The sequence below is a fragment of the Haematobia irritans genome, chromosome 2 (assembly GCF_050003625.1).
Source record: "Haematobia irritans isolate KBUSLIRL chromosome 2, ASM5000362v1, whole genome shotgun sequence".
Classification (NCBI taxonomy): Eukaryota; Metazoa; Arthropoda; class Insecta; order Diptera; family Muscidae; genus Haematobia; species Haematobia irritans.
Genome location: NC_134398.1, coordinates 184,616,913 through 184,640,882, shown reverse-complemented (window position 1 = coordinate 184,640,882; position 23,970 = coordinate 184,616,913). Strand labels below are relative to the sequence as shown.

At 32.9% G+C, this 23,970-nt stretch overlaps 1 protein-coding gene across 1 annotated transcript in view; it reads left to right on the top strand.

Annotated features, from left to right (window-relative positions):
- The first annotated feature begins 18,427 nt into the window (after window positions 1-18,427).
- Window positions 18,428-23,970, top strand: part of LOC142227626 (odorant receptor 74a-like) — a 41,553-nt gene continuing 36,010 nt past the window's right edge. The window contains exon 1 of the mRNA XM_075298104.1: window positions 18,428-18,588. Coding sequence (XP_075154219.1) covers window positions 18,428-18,588 — 161 coding nt within the window. The remainder of the gene's footprint in view (window positions 18,589-23,970) is intronic.

Below are 23,970 nucleotides of genomic sequence, written 5' to 3'. Positions count from 1 at the left end.
GTGAGTGTGCGTGAGTCCTACAAAACAATATCGTGCGTGAGTGTGCGTGAGTAAGATTTTTCCGTCGTGAGTGTGCGTGAGCGTGAGTAAAATATTACTCACGTACATACCTCTAGTCTAGGCAATGAATCGAATATATTTTTATACCCACCACCATAGAATGGTGACGGGGGTATAATAAGTTTGTCATTCCGTTTGTAACACATCGAAATATCGATTTCCGACTATATAAAGTATATATATTCTTGATCAGGGAGAAATTCTAAGACGATATAACGATGTCCGTCTGTCCGTCTGTCTGTCTGTCTGTCTGTCTGTCTGTTGTAATCACGCTACAGTCTTCAATAATGAAGCAATCGTGCTGAAATTTTGCACAATCTCATCTTTTGTCTGCAGGCAGGTCAAGTTCGAAGATGGGCTATATCGGTCCAGGTTTTGATATAGTCCCCATATAAACCGACCTCCCGATTTGGGGTCTTGGGCTTATAGAAATCGTAGTTTTTATCCAATTTGCTTGAAATTTGAAATCTAGAGGTATTTTATGACCATAAAGAGGTGTGCCAAAAATGGTGAGTATCGGTCCATGTTTTGGTATAGCCCCCATATAGACCGATCCCCCGATTTTACTTCTTGGGCTTATAGAAACCGCAGTTTTTATTCAATTTACCTGAAATTGGAAATGTAGAGGTATTGTAGGACCACAAATACGTGTGCCAAAAATTGTGAGTATCGGTCCATGTTTTGGTATGGTCCCCATATATAGCGACCTCCCGATTTGGGGTCTTGGGCTTATAGAAACCGTAGTTTTTATCCAATTTGTCTGAAATTGGAAATCTAGAGGTATTTTAGGACCATAAAGAGGTGTGCCTAAAATGGTGGTTATCGGTCCATATTTTAGTATAGCCCCCATAAGAACGATCTCCCGATTTAACTCCTTGGGTTTCTAGAAACCGTAGTTTTCATCTGATTTGCCTGAAATTGTAAATATTCTGGTATTTTAGGCTCACAAAAACGTGTATCGGATTAAGTTTTTATTGGTCCATTTGGTAATGCCTCCATATAGACCGACTTCACTTCTTGAGGGTGTAGAAGCCGCACTGGTCATGAAAATTGCTTGAAACTTAATGTAAAATTTCCAGATATTACTTGTACAGATTTAAGATTTCAAATCAAGACGTTATTTTATAATTTTCTTGCACACTTACAAGAGATGATTCCTCTAAAACTCAAACAAAAATGGTTCATAAATCCAGAATCTGATATAGTCCTCATAGGTGAAATCTTTAAATTTATCTTCGGGAAGTGTCATCAAGTCCTCAAGCCCTCCTGAAATTTCAAAGGAAACCCTAATATTTGGTTCATGGTGGTGGGTATTTAAGATTCGGCCCGGCCGAACTTAGTGCTGTATATACTTGTTTTTGTTTTGTTTTATTTGTTTCAATATTCCCGCATTCTTCCATCAACACTGTACCAAATTTCATCAAAATCGGTTAATAATAGTGGCCTGGAAACTGCAAACAACAGGCGGACAGACACCAAGGGCTAAACCAACTCAGGAGGTGATTCTGAGTCGATCGGTATATATTTTATGGAGTTTAAAATCAATCGTGTCTGTTCTGGTACACACATGTACAAGTTACGTATGGTGTCACACTTAAAAGGTGTTCTGGCCAACACTATACACCGTCATAGACCTGAAAAATGTACACGAACATTTCTTTTGTGTAGGCTTAGTGTACAGCCATCGTATGCAAAGTTAGAAGTTTTTATAACAAATAAATAACAGATTCTGAAACTTTAATATGTTTTTTATAAATATTTGCAAATTTTATTGGGAAAGTCACTTATATATGTCAGAAACCACGATTTTAAAAATCCATCTAAAATTTGAACCGAAATTTCCTCTGATTGGTGTATAAATTTTGGGGTTGTTTTAATCAGCTGGTTTTCAGTGTGTTCGAAAGTATAATGTTGCCACAATTTTTAAAAGTTAACACAAAAAAGTTTTAAGCAAAATTATCTTTGATTTTTGTGAATACTATCCGCTTTCCTAAACAAATCAAAGGTCTTTTTGAAAATATAAGGTAATTAAATTATAACTTTTACAAAATCGATGGGCTAAGAAAAGTGAATTTTACCAAATTTATTGCATGAAAAATATGGCATCTTCAATTCTGCAAAGTGTTCTTGGTGCACAAATCACTGAGCAAATTAAAAAAAAAAAACACGCCGCCAATATCTTTCTGCACATGGAGGCCGCCACGATAGAAAATTTGTTTGCAATATTATTGTAAATATTTAAGCAATACAAATGAGAAAAACCTTAACAGAATAGTTAATTATGCCCACTATAATTAAATTTCCTTTAATGTATGGATGTGAAAAACTGTTTGACCAAAACCAAAATAAAAACTTCTCCGCCGTCAAAAACAAAAACGAAAACGACACGGCGATCGTTTGTTCATGAGTAACATTGAGGAGGGATAGAAAAAAACAAATCAAAATAGATTTGAAGCATCACGCAATTGTCTCCTTTTTCTTGATAAATTGCTCTTGTCCTTACATTATTCACTGCTAACAAAAATCCGGCAGGCATTTTATGGCTTTGAGTTACGCACTTACTTTTAATTTTTTATGTTTATACCGGCAAAATATGTTTTGTTTATAATTTCTGTCTGCAAATAATATGGCTTGCAGAAAAAATCAGCTGTCACATTTTTCGATTAAAAGTCCGAAAAAAGTGTTCACACGTGTGACTCGGAACAACTAACTTTGTGTGTGGTGTGTAGAAAGTGTATAGTGTAGTGCACAATGCGGTGTGACCCAGAACAGACATGAATATTTCTGGTAGGCACATTTTTTCGCAGATACCCTGACCACTATGTGGTTTAGGGTGTTGTGCCAATACTTATGTGCGGCACTGTATATACTTTATGGAGGCTTAGAACAATGTGTCACAAACGAAATGACAGTTAATATACCCCTCATCCCATGGTTGAGGGTATAATCAACGAATTTGAATGTGGTTTTTGTATTCAAAGCTTTTTATCTAAGCCAAAAATATACATTTTATTATAACTTTTTTCGTGATATAAGCAGAGATGGTCTGTATCAAACTTTTTTAGGTTTGCGACTGTCGCAAAGTTGTAAACGTCGTAAACGTCACATACGCGTCGTATATGTAGAAAAAGTAACAAAAGTCGCAAACTGAAAATACTTTAGTCGCTTCAGCTAAGCAGCGAATTCGATGATATCCAAGGCGATGGTATGTGTGAAGAAGTGCCTTTGCACGAGTACAGGGTAACCGTGGATTTTCTCGTCCTTTCTTAGCTTTAAGTTCAGTCTCCTGTTCAATATAACCCCAAGGTATTTTGCACACTCACCAACGGGAATTTCGATACCACCTAAGAAAATAGGCTTGACCATGGGAAAACTTTCACAAATTTCTGCAGAAACTCACAGCGAATTCTGTCAAACTAAATTAAAAAATGTTCAGGATTTCTTCTATTCAAAATTTGATTTTCTACAGTAGGTTTACGACTTTTGCGACATACGTATTATACCGTCGCAAATGTATGTCGCAAAAGTCACAGTTTATGACAGGCCAACCCTGGATATAAGTTTGATCTTTTCAAAAAAAAATAAAAAATAAAAATCGGAAATCTAAAAACAAAACAACGGTTGTGATACCAGTTTTCCAAATGTTTTTGTTTCTTTGCGTGTAGTAACTGCGAATTTACTTCCAAAAACCAAAGCTCTTTACTACTCTACTTACATTTTTACCTCCATGATATGCCTCCAAGTATCAATGACCTTTTCATTACTTCCGTTTGCACCATAACAAAATCCACCAGAAAGATTTTAATTTAATTCGTGAGATATTTGATGATTTACTTTTAATGTCCACCTAGAGTCCCTCTCCATTATCATGCCACATTCACATTGTGGCCAAAATCAAACATTATGCACAGTTAGTCATTTTACTTGCTGTTGTGTTTTCTTCACAATGAATTAATTTCATTGATGGTCGTGTTCGTAACACAAAAAAAAAAAAAAAAAACATAACAAAAATAATAACAATCGTTTTTATGTCCCTAATATTTACTTCTTGTTTCGGACTTGAGTTTCAATTGCTGACCATTTTTGGTCATTATGAAAAACGCAAAAGCCAAATAAAAATTAACGATGGCCAAGATTAACTCTTGGCATACAATGCCATCATCGTAATTGTAATAATAATAATTATAGTTAATCTAATAATCAACCAACAATAATCGCACAATATTAAATATAAATCACAATGAATTATATGCAACAAAAACTACAACACGAAATCACAAATTTACTGCACGCAATATTTATGTTGCCATATTGCTTGCTTAGTGGAATATTTTGAAAAGGTAGACATTTAGCTTGGTTATCACTAAGTCTGTTTCAATAATCGAGAATTTTTGGATATGGTTATGTGTATATAGTACACTGAAAGACATATTGACGTAATATGCAATATTACACAATTTAAATTTAAATCATTTTTGCGAGTTTCCGACTTAACAGTGACGATTTTACAAGGACTATGTGGGTATTTTCGCCATATTTGTTAAAATTGGAAGAACATATATATGGGGGCTTTGTCTAACTCTGAGCCTATTTTGATAAAATTTGGCACACATTGCTAAAATTTTAATTGAACTCTCAGTGCAAAACATCAACATTTTCGAAATGAAACTTTTGGCCTCCGTGGTCATATAAATCTAAATCGGGCCCTTACTGATCAACCCAATCAATACCTTGTTCACCACCAATAGCCATAGCAAAGGTGATATTACACCTCCCTGTGGCAATCTTCTAGTGGTCCTTGCCCTCCATGTGGAGTTCGCCAGCTCGACCACCATGCCCCTGCTTAGCAACATCAACTCGATCCACTTTATAATGAATTTCTCGACACCATTATTTTCTAATGCCTGTACTACTTTATCAATTTTCGTATAATTAAAAGCACCTTCAATGTCCAGAAACGCCCCCAATGTATAGTCGCCATATGTCATAGATCTTTCTATGTGATGCACAACTGAGTGCAGGGCAGATTCTACAGATTTCCCCTTAATATAGGCATACTGACAGATTGATAGTTTCATGCCTAGCTGATTTCTTATATGATCATCCAATATCCAATGTATATTTCCTAAACTATGCATACTAGAGCGAAAAGGCTTTTATATGAAAAACTTATTTTGCTCATATCTCCCACACAATTGGAAAGAAAGCTTAATTCGTAATCCCAAAAATAAACTTAAATTCCACCCAAGTCCTGAACAAATTTAAATTAAAAACCAGTAAGGAAAGTCTAAAGTCGGGCGGGGCCGACTATATTATACCCTGCACCACTTTGTAGATCTAAATTTTCGATACCATATCACATCCGCCAAATGTGTTTGGGGCTATATATAAAGGTTTGTCCCAAATACATACATTTAAATATCACTCGATCTGGAAGAATTTGATAGACTTCTACAAAATCTATAGACTCAAAATTTAAGTCGGCTAATGCACTAGGGTGGAACACAATGTTAGTAAAAAAATATGGGAAACATATAAATCTGAAGCACAAGGAAACTTTGCAAAAGTTTATTTATGATTTATCGCTCGATATATATGTATCAGAAGTTTAGGAAAATTAGAGTCATTTTTACAACTTTGCGACTAAGCAGTGGCGATTTTACAAGGAAATTGTTGGTATTTTGACCATTTTTGTCGAAATCAGAAAAACATATATATGGGAGCTATATCTAAATCTGAACCGATTTCAACCAAATTTGGCACGCATAGCAACAATGCTAATTCTACTCTCTGTGCAAAATTTCAACTAAATCGGAGTTAAAAATTGGCCTCTGTGGTCATATGAGTGTAAATCGGGCGAAAGCTATATATGGGAGATATATCTAAATCTGAACCGATTTCAACCAAATTTGGCACGCATAGCTACAATGCTAATTCTACTCCCTGTGCAAAATTTCAACTAAATCGGAGCAAAAAATTGGCCTCTGTGGTCATATGAGTGTAAATCGGGCGAAAGCTATATATGGGACATATATCCAAATCTGAACCGATTTCAACCAAATTTGGCACGCATAGTTTCAATGCTAATGCTACTCCATGTGCAAAATTTCAACTAAATCGGAGTTAACAATTGGCCTCTGTGGTCATATTAGTGTAAATCGGGCGAAAGCTATATATGGGAGATATATCCAAATCTGAACCGATTTCAACCAAATTTGGCACGCATAGTTACAATGCTAATTCTACTCCCTGTGCAAAATTTCAACCAAATCGGAGTTAAAAATTGGCCTCTTTGGGCAAATGAGTGTAAATCGGGCGAAAGCTATATATGGGACCTATATCTAAATCTGAACCGATTTGGCTGGTATTTTGCAAGTTTTTCGAGACCCATAAAATATTCGGATGTACGGAATTTGAGGAAGATCGGTTGATATACACGCCAATTATGACCAGATCGGCGAAAAATATATATGGTAGCTATATCTAAATCTGAACCGAGTTTTTCCAAAATCAATAGGGATCGTCTTTCAGCCGAAACAGGACCCTATACCCAATTTTAGGACAATCGGACTAAAACTGCGAGCTGTACTTTGCACACAAGAATACATCAACAGACAGACAGACAGACAGACAGACAGACAGATGGACAGACAGACGGACAGACAGACAGACGGACATCGCTAAATCGACTCAGAATTTAATTCTAAGCCGATCCGTATACTAAAAAGTTGGTCTATGATTACTCCTTCTTGGCGTTACATACAAATGCACAAACTTATTATACCCTGTACCACAGTAGTGGTGAAGGGTATAACAAGTAAGTAAAGTAGAAAGTCGGGCGGGGCCGACTATATCATACCCTAAACCACCATTACAGAATTAGTAATCATAAGCATTTGAGGGGTAACATATTGGTCTGGGAGATAGACCGCAGTTGCATATTTAATAAAATTAAAGGGTACATGTCTATGGGTGCTTTGTGTCAATCTGACTATAGCTCATAGTCAATGTTGCCAGGGAAAATGTTCGGTTTACCCTACAGGGACAAAAAAAGTTCAATACTTTCCCATACATTCCCAAACAATTTCCCCTGCTATATTTTTCGTTAAATTTAAAAAAAATTACAAAACAAAAATGGTTCTAAGTACTTTATTATCTTAAAACATGAATATGCAACGTATATAACTTAGAATATAAATTTGTATTACCACCACGGTTGCCACAGTTGGTAGAATTCTACCCAAATTAGTAATCTTTTTTGTTAAATCTCTATAAAAATAAAATTTTGGAAAAAGTTTCTATAAACAAATTTTTGTGAGAAATTTTTCTATAGAAATGAAATTTTGACAATAAATTTTTTATAGAAATAATATTTTGAAAAAAAATTCTATAGAAATACAATTTTGACAAAATTTTCTACAGGAATAAAGATTACCACACATTGTTAAAGATCAAGCCTTTCCTCCTCTAGAGCCACCAAAATGTAAAAATTATTACAAATTTGTTGAGCCCTACATTGTAGCCCTACGTCCCTACAAGACGCTAAATATTAGAAAAACCCTACATATAGGGAATTTCCCCTACTTTTAGCTACGCTGGCTGTGTTGATATTGCACCTACGGAGTTAGTATGCCACTAATATTGAGTCCATTATTAAAAAACGAGAAAATCGTTAAAGTAGTGTGGGTAATAAATACAAATTTGTAAAAATCGAGCAATATTCTTATGTAAGAGCTACAAGTACGTATAAGTACGATCGGCTAGTACATCAAAATTTGAAATTTGAGTAACATTGGTAAATAAATAAGAGTACTATGGCCAAATTTGGGGAAATCGAGCGATGCATATATATGGAAGCTATATCTAAATCTGAACCAATTTGCATAATATTTTGCGGGTTTGATTAATACCACAAAAGGTTACCTTGTGCAAGATTTGAGTAAGATCAGTTAAGAAATGAGGCCTGTATGGTCAAACATAAGGTCAATAGGGGGCGAATTTTTCAAAAACGGGTGATACATATATGGGAGCTATATCTACATCTGAACCGATTTCGATGAAATTTTGCACATATAGTTAGTACTATAGAGGACTGGATCTAGCCAACTTTTAGTAAGATCGGTTAATGAATAAGGGTTCTATGGCCAAATTTGGGAAAATCGGGCTATACATATATATGGGAGCTATATCTAAATCTGAACCGATTTCGATGATTTTTTGAACATAAAGTTAGTGCTATAGAGGATTATATTTAGCCAACTTTGAGTAAGATCGGTTAATAAATAAAGGTTTTGTGGCCAAATTTGGGAAAATCGGGCGATACATATATATGAGAGCTATATCTAAATCTGAACTGATTTGAATGAAATTTTGAAAACTTGAAGGGCGATGGAAAAGATTACCTTTTGCCAAATTTGGTGACGATCCGTTTCAAAAAAAAAAACAACGCAACGTGACCCCATTTGTCGAAATCGGGCGATACATATATATGGGAGCTATATCTAAATTTGATTCGGTTTCTACCAAATTCAATAGCGTTCGTCCTTGTGCCCAAAAAACTCCCTGTACCAAATTTCATCAAAATCGGTTAATAATTGCGACCGGAATCCTGTGAACAACAAATACATGGACAGACGGACGGACGGACACCAAGCGCTAGATCGACTCAGGAGGTGATTCTGAGTCGATCGGTATATATTTTATGGGGTCTAAAATCAATATTTCTGGTAGGCACATTTTTTGGCCGATCAAACTTATTATACCCTGACCGCTATGTGGTTTAGGGTATAAAAATTGCTTATATACCCTTAATTATGCCCCCTAAAGATAAAAGAAGATTAATTCTTGATTAACCCAAAAATAAATTATTCTGCTGATATCTCCTAAACTATGCTTCCTACAGTGAGAAGGAGCTTAAAAAATCCAAAACTCCACACAAATCCTAAGATCTAAATTTTTTTATGAAAAGCTTCTTTTACTTATATCTCCTAAAGTGAAAAAGAATTTAATTTCCACCCAACCCCAGAAAAAAAAACGAATTTTTATATGAAAAACTTATCTTGCAGATATCTCCTAAACTACACAAGGAAATTTTCGGTTTGGCGCTAAATATTTTTCTTTTCAAAAAGTTGTTGAATCGTTTGTCTAAGCTTTCATTCCGGATGAAAGTTTTTTGTTTGGGTGTATGCGTCCTCAAGGGAAAAATAGTTTAATTCGTGATACCCTCAAAAACCTAAAATTCTATCAAATTCAAATCCTAAAATGAAAGGTTTATATTAAATTATCTTCTCCATATATCCTCAACTACGTATAAAATGTGTATAAAAACTTAATTCAAATGTAGCCTATATTTAAAGCATTTTTATCTTTTATCCATTCCCTTAAAAAAAAGTAATTACCAACATCTTTGGACAAACCCATTCAACTCAAGTCTTTTCACGGTACGTTGTGAGTTTTATCTTTCCACTGCGTAGCAACCTTATCCGATACTGTTTCCATTGTAATTGCTTTTAGGCATTTAATATCTAACCATTGCCTCTCTCTCTCTCTCTCTGACATCACAGAGAAGATAGTTCCAAAATCGCTGTCTTTCTCCATCTCCCAAAGGCACAAAACAAAAATTATTGTGTAAACATTAATTAGTTATTTGTGTAACTTTTATTGTTTCATTTATATCCCATAATCGACATAGATGATAATATTGATAAAAAAAACAAACGCAACAACTTTAGTCACAAAATAGATTTTAATTGCTCCGTCAATTTGCTGGGTATATTTTTCCAAAACGCCATGGAGTGAGATAGGTGGGGGCAACATTTTATCTTAAAATACGCACTCAACTAAATAAAACCAAAATATAATATAGAACCCAAGGCAATGTAGACAATCTCCATATGGGATGGAAAGAAGAGTTCATAAACGTTAGTACAACAAAGTAGAAATGTTGGTGTACGAACAACACTGTTTGCAAACTATTTTGTATTTAAAACAAACCGCGTTTCCATATTGAAGAACATTAAGAGGTACATGTTTATGGGAGTTTTATCACAATCTGAACAGAAATTTGTGATATTAGAAGCTATAGTTGATTTTGCGAACAGAGAGATACGAGGGCAGTTCGGAAACTTCTTAGCCTAGCACAAAAAGCGCGGTATAAACAGAAAAAAGTTAAGTGTTTTGGAAACTTCCATCTCTGTTATGAACACGTGTTAAATGTTGTTTCGATCTGGCAACTTCTTCATATAGAACACACATACACAAATTGAAAGAAGACGCAGTCTTGTCATTGCAAAACTGAAGCACCAGATGACTCTGCCAACAAAATATCATGAAGTTTGCGTCGACGTGTCTCTCAAATGTACTGCCGTTTGCGTCGGAAAATATCATAACATTTGTGTTTTTCATAAATTTCTGAATTAAAACCCATAAAAGCAATACCAAAACGATTATAGAAAATTAAAATAAAACGTATGTTTATGTTAAAGCGAATATTTATTATGGTTTTATGTGAATATTGCTGTTTTTATTGTCGGAAAAAAATGACAAATAAACCAATTTTTTTCTCATAGCCCTCTATACCTTGACATTTGTTTTCTCTTTATAAGAGCACAAGGCTTAATCTTGTTATTCTCAATTATCTTTGGAAACAGGTGTTCAAAAAAGACGCATCCGCAATTTTTTTACAATGGAAAAATTAGAAATGCGTGCTATCATTAAATATTTACATAAACAAGTAAAGAAAGTCTAAAGTCGGGCGGGACCGACTATATTATATCCTGCACCACTTTGTAGATCTAAATTTTCGATACCATATCACATCCGTCAAATGTGTTGGTTGCTATATATAAAACTTTGTCCCAAATACATACATTTAAATATCACTCGATTTGGACAGAATTTGGACTTTTACAAAATCTATAAAATCAAAATTTAAGTTGGCTAATGCAATAGGGTGGAACATAATTTTAGTAAAAAATAAATATGGGAAACATTTAAATCTGAAGCAATTTTAAGGAAACTTCGCAAAAGTTTATTTATGATTTGTCGCTCGATATATATGTATTAGAAGTTTAGGAAAAGTAGAGTCATTTTTACAACCTTTGGACTAAGCAGTGGCGATGTAACAAGGAAAATGTTGGTATTTTGACCATTTTTGTCGAAATCAGAAAAACATATATATGGGAGCTATATCTAAATCTGAACCGATTTCTATCAAATTTGGCACATATGACTATATTATTAATTGTTCTCCTAGTGCAAAATTTCAACCAAATTGGGCCAAAACTCTGGCTTCTGGGGCCATATCGGGCGAAAAATATATATGGAAGCTATATCTAAATCTGAACCGATTTCAATCAAATTTGGCACACATGACTATACTACCAATTGTACTCCTTGTGCAAAATGTCAAGCTAATCGGGATAAAACTCTGGCTTCTGGGTCCATATAAGTGCATATCGGGCGAAAGATATATATGGGAGCTATATCTATATCTGAATCGATTTCAACCAAATTTGGCACACACAGCTACAATGCTAAATCTACTCCCTGTGTAAAATTTCAACCATATTGGGCCAAAACTCTGGCTTTTAGGACCATATTAGTCCATATCGGGCGAAAGATATATATAGGAGCTATATCTAAATCTGAACCGATTTCAATCAAATTTTGCACACTTGACTATACGACTAAGTGTTATGTTTGTACAAAATTTCAAGCAAATCGGTATAAAATTCTGGCTGCTGGTCCATATCAGTGGATATCGGGCGAAATATATATATATATATGGGAGCTATATCTAAATCTGAACCGATTTCTTCCAAAATCAATAGGGTTCTATTCTGACCCAAATTAGGAACATGTGCCAAATTTGAAGGCGATTGGACTTAAATTGCGACCTAGACTTTGATCACAAACATGTGTTCACAGACAGACGCACGGACGGACGGACGGACGGACAGACGGACATGGTTATATCGACTCAGGCACCCACCCTGAGCATTATTGCCAAAGACACCATGTTTCTATCTCGTCTCCTTCTGGGTGTTACAAACATATGCACTAACTTATAATACCCTGTTCCACAGTGTGGCGCAGGGTATAAAAAGGTTTATCGGGACAAGAAATTCATAATGATATGGTGAATGTGTTAGGTGAAAGTGCTCCTTCATATGCAACAGTCAAAAATTGGGTTGCTGAATTTAAACGTGGTCGTACAGGCATTGAAGATGAACCACGTAGTGGACGCAACAACAAATTCGAGAAAAACGTCCTGGCTTACAACACAAAAAATTATTTTTCATCCAGACAACGCACCAGCGCACAAGAGTGTTTTAACAATGGCTGAAATCAATTAATTAAAGTACGAATTGCTTGACCACCCACCTTATTCTCCTGATTTAGCTCCCAGTGACTTTTACTTATTCCCAAATCTGAAAAAAATTCCTTGCTGGCAAGCGTTTTACCTCAAATGAAGATGCAATTACAGTTGTAAACCACTATTTTGAAGACCTTGAGGAAAACTATTTTAATCAAGGGATAGAATTGCTAGAAAAGCGTTGGACTAAGTGTATTGAAGTTTCAGGATATTATATTGAAAAATAAAAATATTTTTGAAAAACTAACTATTCTCTTTCATTGATAGGCTAAGAAGTTTCCGAACCGCCCTCGTATTTGTCTTCCATATCAAAAATCAAAATGACCACATCTGAAACGCTAAACCATCTCTCGAACGTTGACCCCGAAAGATCATTTTCCGGATAAGCTTCGGAGAGTAATCGATGCGATTCATCTAAACTTGTCTCTCCATATTAAAAAAGTAAATCAAAACTTGCCGCAATGCTGTTTTATTCGAACGAAACTTGACATATTGAGAACCAAAAAAAAAAAAAAAAACTATGAGCTTCAGCTCGGACGAACTTAACGCAATTTGGCAGATCTTTTTAAAACTTAAAACACTAAAAACTATTAAAGGATGTCTTCGAAACAACATTTAGCGACATCTTAAATATTTTTTTCTGTCGTGCGCTTCCCTTCTGCAAATTGAGAATTTGCTAGGCAATAAAAAATAGTTGAGCCATTGAATTTTACCATATACATATGTAGGTAATATTGCCATTATAACCTAGAACATTAAAGCTTCGAACCGCAGCATTAAGAACTTTTTTAAATACAACAAGTGTATACGGCCGTAAGTTCGGCCAGGCCGAATCTTATGTACCCACCACCATGGATTGCGTAGAAACTTCTACGAAAGACTGTCATCCACAATCGAAATACTTGGGTTGTGATATCTTAAAACTTCTTAACATCGTTTTCTAAATTGTGAGTTAGTCCATACGTGGTATATATTAGACAAAAAAAGTTATGTATAGTTAAGTCTACAAATAATTACGAATCGATATGGACTTTTTGCACGGTACGTACACACAAAAAAATTTCACGAAAATTTTTCCAATTAAAATGTTAATTGAGTTTTAAAAAATATTCAATTAAAAATTTAATTGATTCAACAAATTTTTTAATTGAAACAAAAATCAATCACAAAAATAATAGTATCAATTAATTTATTAATTGGATCAATTATCTTTTTAATTGACCTTCAATTAATTTTTTAATTGATACTATCATTTCTGTGATTGAAGACATTTCAATTAAAAATTAATTGGATCAACTAATTTCGTGATTGAATCAGAAATTTTTTTTTTTTTGTGTGTAGAGAGCCAGAATTGAAATATGGGGGTCGCTTATATGGGAGCTATATACAATTATGAACGCGATATGGACCAATTTTTGTGTGATTGGAAATCGCTTTATCTGAGGGATATATATAATTATAGACCGATATGGCATGGTTGTTAACGACCATATACTAACACAATGTACCAAATTTCAACTGACTCGGATGAAATTTGCTCCTCCAAGAGGCTTCAAAACTAAATCTCGAGATCGGTTTATATGGGACAATATATGATTATGGACCACTTTTGGCATGGTCGTTAAATATCATATATGATCACCACGTACCAAATTTCAAGTAGATCGGATGGATTTTACTTCTCCTAAAGGCACCGGAGCACAGTGGGCGATTGGGCCTCGCTAGCGGTATTTAATTCAAATTTTCAAATTTGAAAAAGCGTTAATTTTTTTTCACAAATCGATAACAGATGCTTTGATTAGATTTTTGGCGTTTTTCTATAAGCTCTACGATCAGCTGATCATCAGCTGTGAGCTGTCAGACACAAAATATGTTTTAGCAAGTGCTTTACAATATTTTTTCTTTGTTATGCGCATTGATTTCGAGCTCCTTGGAAATTTACAATTTTAACTTGTTTTATTAAAAGTGTGGCTTTTTATTAACTTCTAGGTATGTATTACATAAAAAATCAGTGTTTGTGACCGGTCTTTAAATGTGTTGTTCATAAAATGTAGTGGTAATTAAGTGTATTAACAACTAGCCCGTACTAGCGTGCACCTGTTGTTCGTGGAATAGAACTTTCAAGATTCGCACGGATTCGGTCTAACTCTTTTTTTAGCTGGAAGTATGAGTCATTGTGCGTCCAAAATGTGTAATAAGAACTGCTATTACGTGCAAACCTTTAAATCATGGTACTTTTTAGGAACAATGTCGGTATCAAAACGGGTACTTTTTTTAGTATGGCATGAAGAAGCGATCCCAACCAAGAAGTTTCTCACCATGGAAAACTTTGTTTTTGGTACTGTTCTCAAAAACCTTAAATATACTCAGGAGGAGCAGTACGAAATTGGCAAAAAGCTTCGAAATTTTACTAGTAAGCTTGTAGAAAAGTGGAAAAACTGTAGAAGAAATAAGGTTTTTTTTTGAAAACAAAAACCAGGAATGGCTAGATACGCCGTTAGTATTAATTGAAAGATCATCTTCCGAAATTATTGGACGTCCACAAAAAGATATTTCGGAGTGTTGCAAAAAAACGCAAGTTAAGAAATTGTCAGACCTTACTGAAGATGTGCCAACAGAAGCATTGTTGGTAGCTGCAAGCTGCAGCTTGTATAAAGGTGGAAAACGTAGTGCTTCACAGCTGGTGTCAATGCTAAACTCCGACGATGAGTTTAGCGGTAAGATTTTGAAAACTATGAGTACCCCTCAGCGTCTACCAACAAAATTTTCTGATGAAAAAGCACTGGCTTAGTAGACCATACGATTGCTAGGATTATTGAAGCACACCCAGAAAGTTTTCAAAATCATATTGAAAATAATAATAACACACAATTAACTGCTACCTACAAATGGGGTTGTGATGGCAGCAGCGGCCATTCTACTTACAGGCAAAAATTTAATGACTTCGATGGAGACATGATAGATCAATATTTATTTTCAATTTGTATGGTACCATTGATAGTGCAGAAAGGACCGACAGTTTTATGGAAAAACAATCGGCCTTCTTCTACCCGATATTGTCGACCCATTAAATTACTTTGCGAGAAAGAATCGGCAGACTTGTCTCGCAGAGAAATTCAAAACATTAACAGCCAAATATTAAATATTTCTCCAACATTTGTGAGTACCTTAAGAATTGATCACCAATTTCATATGACCATGCTTGATGGCAAAACGTTCAGTGTCATATCGGAATCAGCTTCGCAAACATGCGGAATCTGTAGCGCGACTCCCAAAAATATGAACGATCTAAATTTGGTGAAAAGCTTTCCTATAAAGGGAAACCTATTTGAATATGGCTTATCAAGTCTCCACGCATGGATTAGGTTTATCGAGTGTGTTTTGCACATTGCATATAGAATACCAATACAAAAGTGGCAAGTTCGTGATGCTGACAAGGATGTCGTTGACCAAAATAAAAGAAGTATTCAGCAGAAGCTAAGGGAAGAAATGCATTTGTTGGTAGATATACCAATGGCTGGTACTGGCAGCACGAACAACGGAAACACTGCAAGGAGGTTTTTCCAACAACCAAATTTAGCTGCTCGTATAACAGGAGTAAGCTATGATTTAATATATCGATTTAGCGTAGTCTTACGAGCATTGGCTTGTGGATACGACATAAATTCAGACGCATTCAGATCTTACGCATTGGAAACTGCCGAAATTTTTGTTAAAGCATACTCCTGGTTTTACATGCCATCGTCTGTTCACAGAATTTTAATTCATGGAGCAGATATAATAAACCATTTTTCCCTTCCGATTGGTATGATGTCCGAAGAAGCTCTTGAAGCCAGGAACAAGGACTATCGAAACATACGCGAGAGCAATACAAGAAAAAATTCCAGGAAAAATACAATGGAAGATATCATACATGCTTTGTTAGTTTCGTCTGACCCTTTGATATCTTCATTGTCCAATGGGTCTTCAATTTCGTCTGCAAAAAATATTATTATGGACGATGATGTTAAGAGCTTGCTTTTAATGAAGCATCTAGATATGCCTGATTCTGGTTCCGAAGATTCCGAAGATAATTTTGATTTATAAAATTGGTTTATTGAAGTTAAAAAAAAATTTTGAAATTAAAAAAAAAATCAAAAAAAATTAAAAATTAAAAAAATAAATTTAAACAAAAATTTTTTTTCTTAAAAAATTCTATGACTTTTTTCTGAGCTGTGAAAAAAAACCGTCTGAAGATATCTTTGTTTGTTTAGAAGTTATTAATTAAATGCCGCTAACGAGGCCCAATCGCCCACTGTGCGGAGGTCAAATCTGGTGATCGGTTTATATGGGAGCTATATATAATTATGGGCTGATAGGAACCAATTCCTGCATGGTTGTTGGATACCATATACTAACATCACGTACCAAATTTCAACCGAATGGGAAGAATTTTGCTCTTCAAAGGGGCTCTGGAGGTCAAATCTGGGAATCGGTTTATATGGGGGCTATGTATAATTATGGACCGATGTGGACCAATTTTTGCGTGGTTGTTAGAGGACATATACTAACACTATGTACCAAATTTCAGCCGGATCGGATGAAATTTGCTTCTCTTAGAGGCCTTTGCAAGCCAAATCGGGGGATCGGTTTATATGGGGGCTATATATAATTATGGACCGATGTCAACCAATTTTTGCATGGTTGTTAGAGACCATATACTAACACCATGCACCAAATTTCAGCCGGATCGGATGAAATTTGCTTCTCTTAGAGGGTCCAAAAGCCAAATCGGGGGGTCGGTTTATATGGGGGCTATATATAATTATGGACCGATGTGGACCAATTTTTGCATGGTTGTTAGAGACCGTATACTGACACCATGTACCAAATTTCAGCCGGATCGGATGAAATTTGCTTTCTTAGAGGCCTCGCAAGCCAAATCGGGGGATCGGTTTATATGAGGGCTATATATAATTATGGACCGATTTGGACCAATTTTTGCATGGTTGTTAGAGACTATATACTAACACCATGTACCAAATTTCAGCCGGATCGGATGAAATTTGCTTCTCTTAGAGGCCTCGCAAGCCAAATTTGGGGGTCCGTTTATATGGGGCCTATACGTAAAAGTGGACCGATATGGCCCATTTGCAATACCATCCGACCTACACCAATAACAACTACTGGTGCCATGTTTCAAGTCGATAGCTTGTTTCGTTCGGAAGTTAGCGTGATTTCAACAGACGGACGGACGGACGGACATGCTCAGATCGACTCAGAATTTCACCACGACCCAGAATACATATACTTTATGGGGTCTTAGAGCAATATTTCGATGTGTTACAAACGGAATGACAAAGTTAATCCTATGGTGGAGAGTATAAAAATTGTCACTTACTTGTTTATATCATATACGTTAAAGCGAATTAATGAGATGTCATCTTATTTCATAGTTTACACATATGTTATGTCTTCTAATCTAATCTGTCCGTCGGTCTGTGACAGTTTGGGTGTCTTCCGCCTATTGGAATTTTCGATTTGGTTTTCTGTGACTATTTGTCAATTTTTCTCACTCGTCATTGTTTACTTCAAATTGTCTAGTCTTTGACACTCGTTGAACTTTTAGTTATTATTTATTTCATTGTTTGTTTATTACTTTGTTCACGCTTTGGTAGACGGAAGACAGTGGTTGGAGGAGTCTTAAAAAATTACCTAAGTCTTATTGGATTCTATCTATAAGTTTTTAGGTCGATGCAAAAATTGCATTGGATGGAAAAATTTCATTGAACTCTTGGAAAGTTGACTCAGATCCACTTTCTTATCTAAAAATTGTGTTCAGTGACGAAGTTTATTTTTGACATAATAGATACAAATAAGCAGAATGGTAGATTTTCGAGTGTAGATCAACCAGAAGCATTGCAAAAGCTACCAATCATTCAGGAAAAGTCAAAGTTGGATGCGGCTTATCATCATTAGACCCCACTTCTGCCCTGTGTGGCACGTGTAACAATGGAGTTATTGAGAGCGAGTTTGGTGAACATTTCACGTTCGGGCCGCCTAAGCAATTTCTTTTGGAGAATGTTAAGTGCCATATCTCTACAGACAATGCCGCTTCAAAATTGGGAGATAACATTGAAGCATTTGAGATACGTTCCGAAATGTTGCGAAGAGTATGCCAAAAATTGAATCAAATTGATGGGACATTTAAGGCGCAGTGGATTCTTTTATTTTCATAAAATAATACTCAAACACTAATATATATGGACCGCAATATGGATTCAAATAAATTTTTTCAAGCTTTCTTCTGAATTGTATGTGTGTTTTTAAATTCTGTTTTGCTTTCAAAACATCATCACCCTTTTCAAAGCCAACGTTAGTAAACTCATCACCCTTCTTATAGGGGAGGATATTAAGGCAGCTGCATCGCATTCCCCTTTCAATTCAAATTTGTTTTTGACTATAAAAACTCACCGGGTTGATTTTTACAATATTCAAAAGATAATTATCTAACTTGATTTGCAATAAATTCAAAAGTCCATTGCTAGATTTTGAAGAACTACGATTGCGAATTTTCCACTTTCATGTAGAATTCTACCGAAAATGGAACATTTTTTACTATTTGGTAGATTGGTAGAATACTTGATATTCTGGTAGATTTTGCAAAAAAAAATAAGAGGTACTTCTCAAACTCCCTCTAGAAATAACATTTTTAAAAAATTTTCAATAGAAATGAAATTTTGACAAAATTTTCGCGAAAAATAAAATTTTGACAAAATTTTCGTGAAAAATAAAATTTTGACAAAATTTTCGATAGACATAAATTTTGACACAATGTTCAATAAAAATAAAATTTTGACAAAATTTTCGATAGACATAAACTTTTGACAAAATTTTCTATAGGAAATAAAATTTTCGATAGAAATAAAATTTGGACAAAATTTTCTATAGAAATAAAATGTTGAGAAAATTTTCTATAGAAATAAAATTTTCTACGGAAATAAAATTTTGAACAAAATTTTCTATAGAAATAAAATTTTGACAAAAATTTCGATAGATATAAAATTTTGACAAAATTTTCTATAGAAATAAAATTTTTACAAAATTTTCGATAGAAATAAAATTTTGAAAAAATTTTTGATAAAAATAAAATTTTGACAACGTTTTCCATAGAACTAATAAAATGTCAAAAATGTGCTATACAAATAAAAAGTTGACAAAATTTTTAATAGAAATAAAATTTTGAGCAAATTTTCGATAGAAATAAAATGTTGAGAAAATTTTCTATGGAAATAAAATGTTGACAAAATTTTCGAGAGAAATAAAATTTAAAAAACTTTCTATAGAAATAAAATATTGACAAAATTTTCGATGGAAAATTTTCTATAGAAATAAGATTTTTCAAAAATTTTCTATAAAAATCACATGTTGACAATAAAATGTTGAGAAAATTTTCTATGGAAATAAAATTTTTCAAAGATTTCGATTTCGAATTTTCCACTTTCTTGTAGAATTCTACCAAAAATGGTAGATTTTTTACTATTTGGTAGATTGGTAGAATTCTTGATATTCTGGTAGATTTTGCAAAAACAAAATAGTGGTGCTTCACAAACTCCCTCTAGAAATAAAATTTTTAAAAAATTTTCTATAGAGATGAACTTTTGACAAAATTTTCGCGAAAAATAAAATTTTGACAAAATGTTCAATAAAAATAAAATTTTGACAAAATTTTCGATAGACATAAACTTTTGACAAAATTTTCTATAGAAATCAAAATCCTCTATAGAAATAAAATTTTGACAAAATTATCTATAGAAATAAAATTTTGACAAAATTTTTGATAGATATAAAATTTTGACAAAATTTTCTATAGAAATAACATTTTTACAAAATTTTCGATAGAAATAAAATTTTGACAAAATTTTAGATAGAAGTAAAATCTTGACAAAATTTTTGATAAAAATAAAATTTTGACAACGTTTTCCATAGAAATAAAACAAAATGTCAAAAATGTGCTACACAAATAAAAAGTTTACAAAATTTTTAATAGATATAATATTTTGAGAAAATTTTCGATAGAAATAAAATGTTGAGAAAATTTTCTATGGATATAAAATGTTGACAAAATTTTCTAGAGAAATAAAATTTTGACCAAATTTTCGATAGAAATAAAATTTGGACAAAATTTTCTATAGAAATCAAATATTGACAAAATTTTCTATAGAAATAAAATATTGACAAAATTTTCGATGGAAATAAAATTTTTCAAAATTTTTCTATAGAAATAAGATTTTTCAAAAATTTTCTATAAACATCACATGTTGACAAAATTTTCTATAGAAATAAAATTTTGAGAAAATTTTCGATAGAAATAAAATGTTGACAAAAGTTTCTACAGAAATAAAATTTTGACAAAATTTTCGATAGAAATAAAATTTGGAGAAAATTTTCTATAGAAATAAAATTTGGACAAAATTTTCTATAGAAATAAAATATTGACAAAATTATCGCGAAAAATAAAATCTTGACGAAATGTTCAATAAAAATAAAATTTTGACAAAATTTTTTATAGAAATCAAAATTTTAAAAACTTTTCTATAGAAACCAATGTTATGAAATAAAATGTTGAGAAAATTTTCTATGGAAATAAAATTTTGACAAAATTTTCTATAGAAATGAAATTTTGACAAAATTTTCTATAGAAATAAAATTTTGAAAAAATTTTCTATAGAAATAAACTTTTGACAAAATTTGCGATAGATATAAAATTTTGACAAAATTTTCTATAGAAATAACATTTTTACAAAATTTTCGATAGAAATACAATTTTGACAAAATTTTCGATAAAAATAAAATTGTGACAAAGTTTCCCATAGAAATAAAATAAAATGTCAAAAATGTGCTATACAAATCAAAAGTTGACAACATTTTTAATAGAAATAAAATTTTGAGAAAATGGAAATAAAATGTTGACAAAATTTTCTACAGAAATAAAATTTTGACAAAATTTTCGATAGAAATAAAATTTGGACAAAATGTTCTATAGAAATAAAATATTGACAAAATTTTCGATGGAAATAAAATTTTTCAAAAATTTTCTATAAAAATCACATGTTGACAAAATTTTCTATAGAAATAAAATTTTGAGAAAATTTTCGATAGAAATAAAATGTTGACAAAAGTTTCTACAGAAATAAAATTTTGACAAAATTTTCGATAGAAATAAAATTTGGACAAAATTTTCTATAGAAATAAAATATTGACAAAATTATCGCGAAAAATAAAATATTGACAAAATTATCGCGAAAAATAAAATCTTGACAAAATGTTCAATAAAAATAAAATTTTGACAAAATTTTTTATAGAAATCAAAATTTTAAAAAATTTTCTATAGAAACCAATGTTATGAAATAAAATGTTGAGAAAATTTTCTATGGAAACAAAATTTTGACAAAATTTTCGATAGAAATAAAATTTGGACAAAATTTTCTATGGAAATGAAATTTTGACAAAATTTTCTATAGATATCAAATTTTGACAAAATGTTCTATAGAATAGAAAAAAAATTCTATAGAAGAAAATTTTTTTATTTGGTAGTTTGTTGGTAAAATTTTCTTCAAATTTTGATATATTATTTTTGGCTCGAGTGGCAGCCTGTCATTTTTATTTCCCCCGATATAAATAAAACTTCATGGAAAATCGAGGCGATTGTTTTGCCAAGGATCAATATTTGTAACATTTTATTGAAGTGTTGTTTTTCTTTTCTTGTAATGTTTATTTTAAGCTAACAATGCTGCTTTGATTTTCATTGATTGCATCCACCGTTGAATCCCCCATTGAGTTACGTCGTCAACATTCAGTTGAGGTGTTGGCGTAAGAAAAATAAAAGTGGGAATAAAATTCATTGTGACTACTACCTTTGTGAATCTATTCGATGGCGTTTGTGAGTGTTGACAAGCAAAGTAACATGTTCATTGCTAGCAAAACAAAAAAAAAAAGCCTAACGACAATGAAGAACAAAATCTCTACATTATAATATCCGCTTTAAGATTGTCATCGGTATCCAAAGAAAATACCTCCATTCACAATGAGGGAATTTAGGTTTTTTTCCCCGAAGTGTTTTGTTTTTCTCAATCGAAGTACGTACGCACCATTGTAACGACGCTCGCTTGTACTTAACGATAATAGGCTTAACGCCGCGTACCTCAAGTCTTTTTAAGCGAACAAACAAACAAACCGCTTTTGTATTTGAAGTTCAAGTGAAATAAATGTGCTTGCATTTAATTAAGGGATTTTCGTATAAGCTTCTTTTTGAACGAAAAATCATCAATTTATTTTTTTAGGTGAAAAAGGGGGAAGGCTGGGAGGGCAAAGGTTAATATTACACACCGAAAATCTTGTATTTAAGGATATTCAATGAAATAATTTTGAAATGATTTTAGGTTTTACAATAACCGACTAATGTGGTTTGTTTTCTTTAAATAAAGTTTCTTTACATCGGCTTGTGTAAACTTAATATTGTGGTGTTTTTACCATTAAAATGAACCTGCCACTGGAATAAATATTTCAGATATCAGACAAATGGTTTAGAAATACATACAACCTGAATATTGGTTACAATAAATATCATACACCCTGTATAAAAGTTCTTTAAAAATTTATTTTGTAATATTCACTTCATTGTTGTTTTTTCATATCCCAAAGGTATATTGTTGATTGTTTTTTTTTTTTGTACAATCTTTGTTTTTTTTTGTCTTATTTTTCCACATCTGTTCTTATTTGAATAATTCAAATTTCCATTTTGTGACATTATTGATCCTTTGGCAATCATTTTTCCCAACTTCTCTCTGTCCACGCAGCATACATTTCGTATGTCAGCAATTTGGTCTACCATATAGTATTCACACTAAATATTTACCAAAATTGAAACGTAGACGAAAAAATTGCAGACTATGTAGGTGGACATTTTATTGGGTTTCCTCAATTATGGGAAGGGTTAGCTGGTCATTGGAATTGCTATAAATATGATGGGAAAGAAAAAATTTGCTATAGTTGAATTTATTGGAATTTGGTAAAATAGACAAAAAAAAGTAAAGTCTGTTTTCATATTTACAAAGGTAAGAAAAAAAACTAAAGCTAGATGGAATCGATTATATGATATCTTAAACCATGTTTACAGAATTTTCATCGGAGGATGGTTAGACTAGTAGCTTAGCTTGAGTTTGGTATAGTGGTACACTCTTAGAAATATATGTTTTTCATATGTTCCGATATAAACAAAATGTGTTTCGGGCACAATTTTAAAACACAATATATTTAAGTGCAAACATGCAATGTTCCTAAACTAACACTAAATGTTTGGGACATCTATGTTAATATGTTAGAATATATTATGTTTGGGGCATGAATGTTTCATAAAAATCATATGTGTGAATGCAAACATGTATAAATTTACAAATTTCGACTAAACATACATATGTTGTGATATTTTATTCAAAGCGACAGAGAGAGTATATAGAAAGAAATAGGGATGGAAACCGGGAGAGTTGACAAAA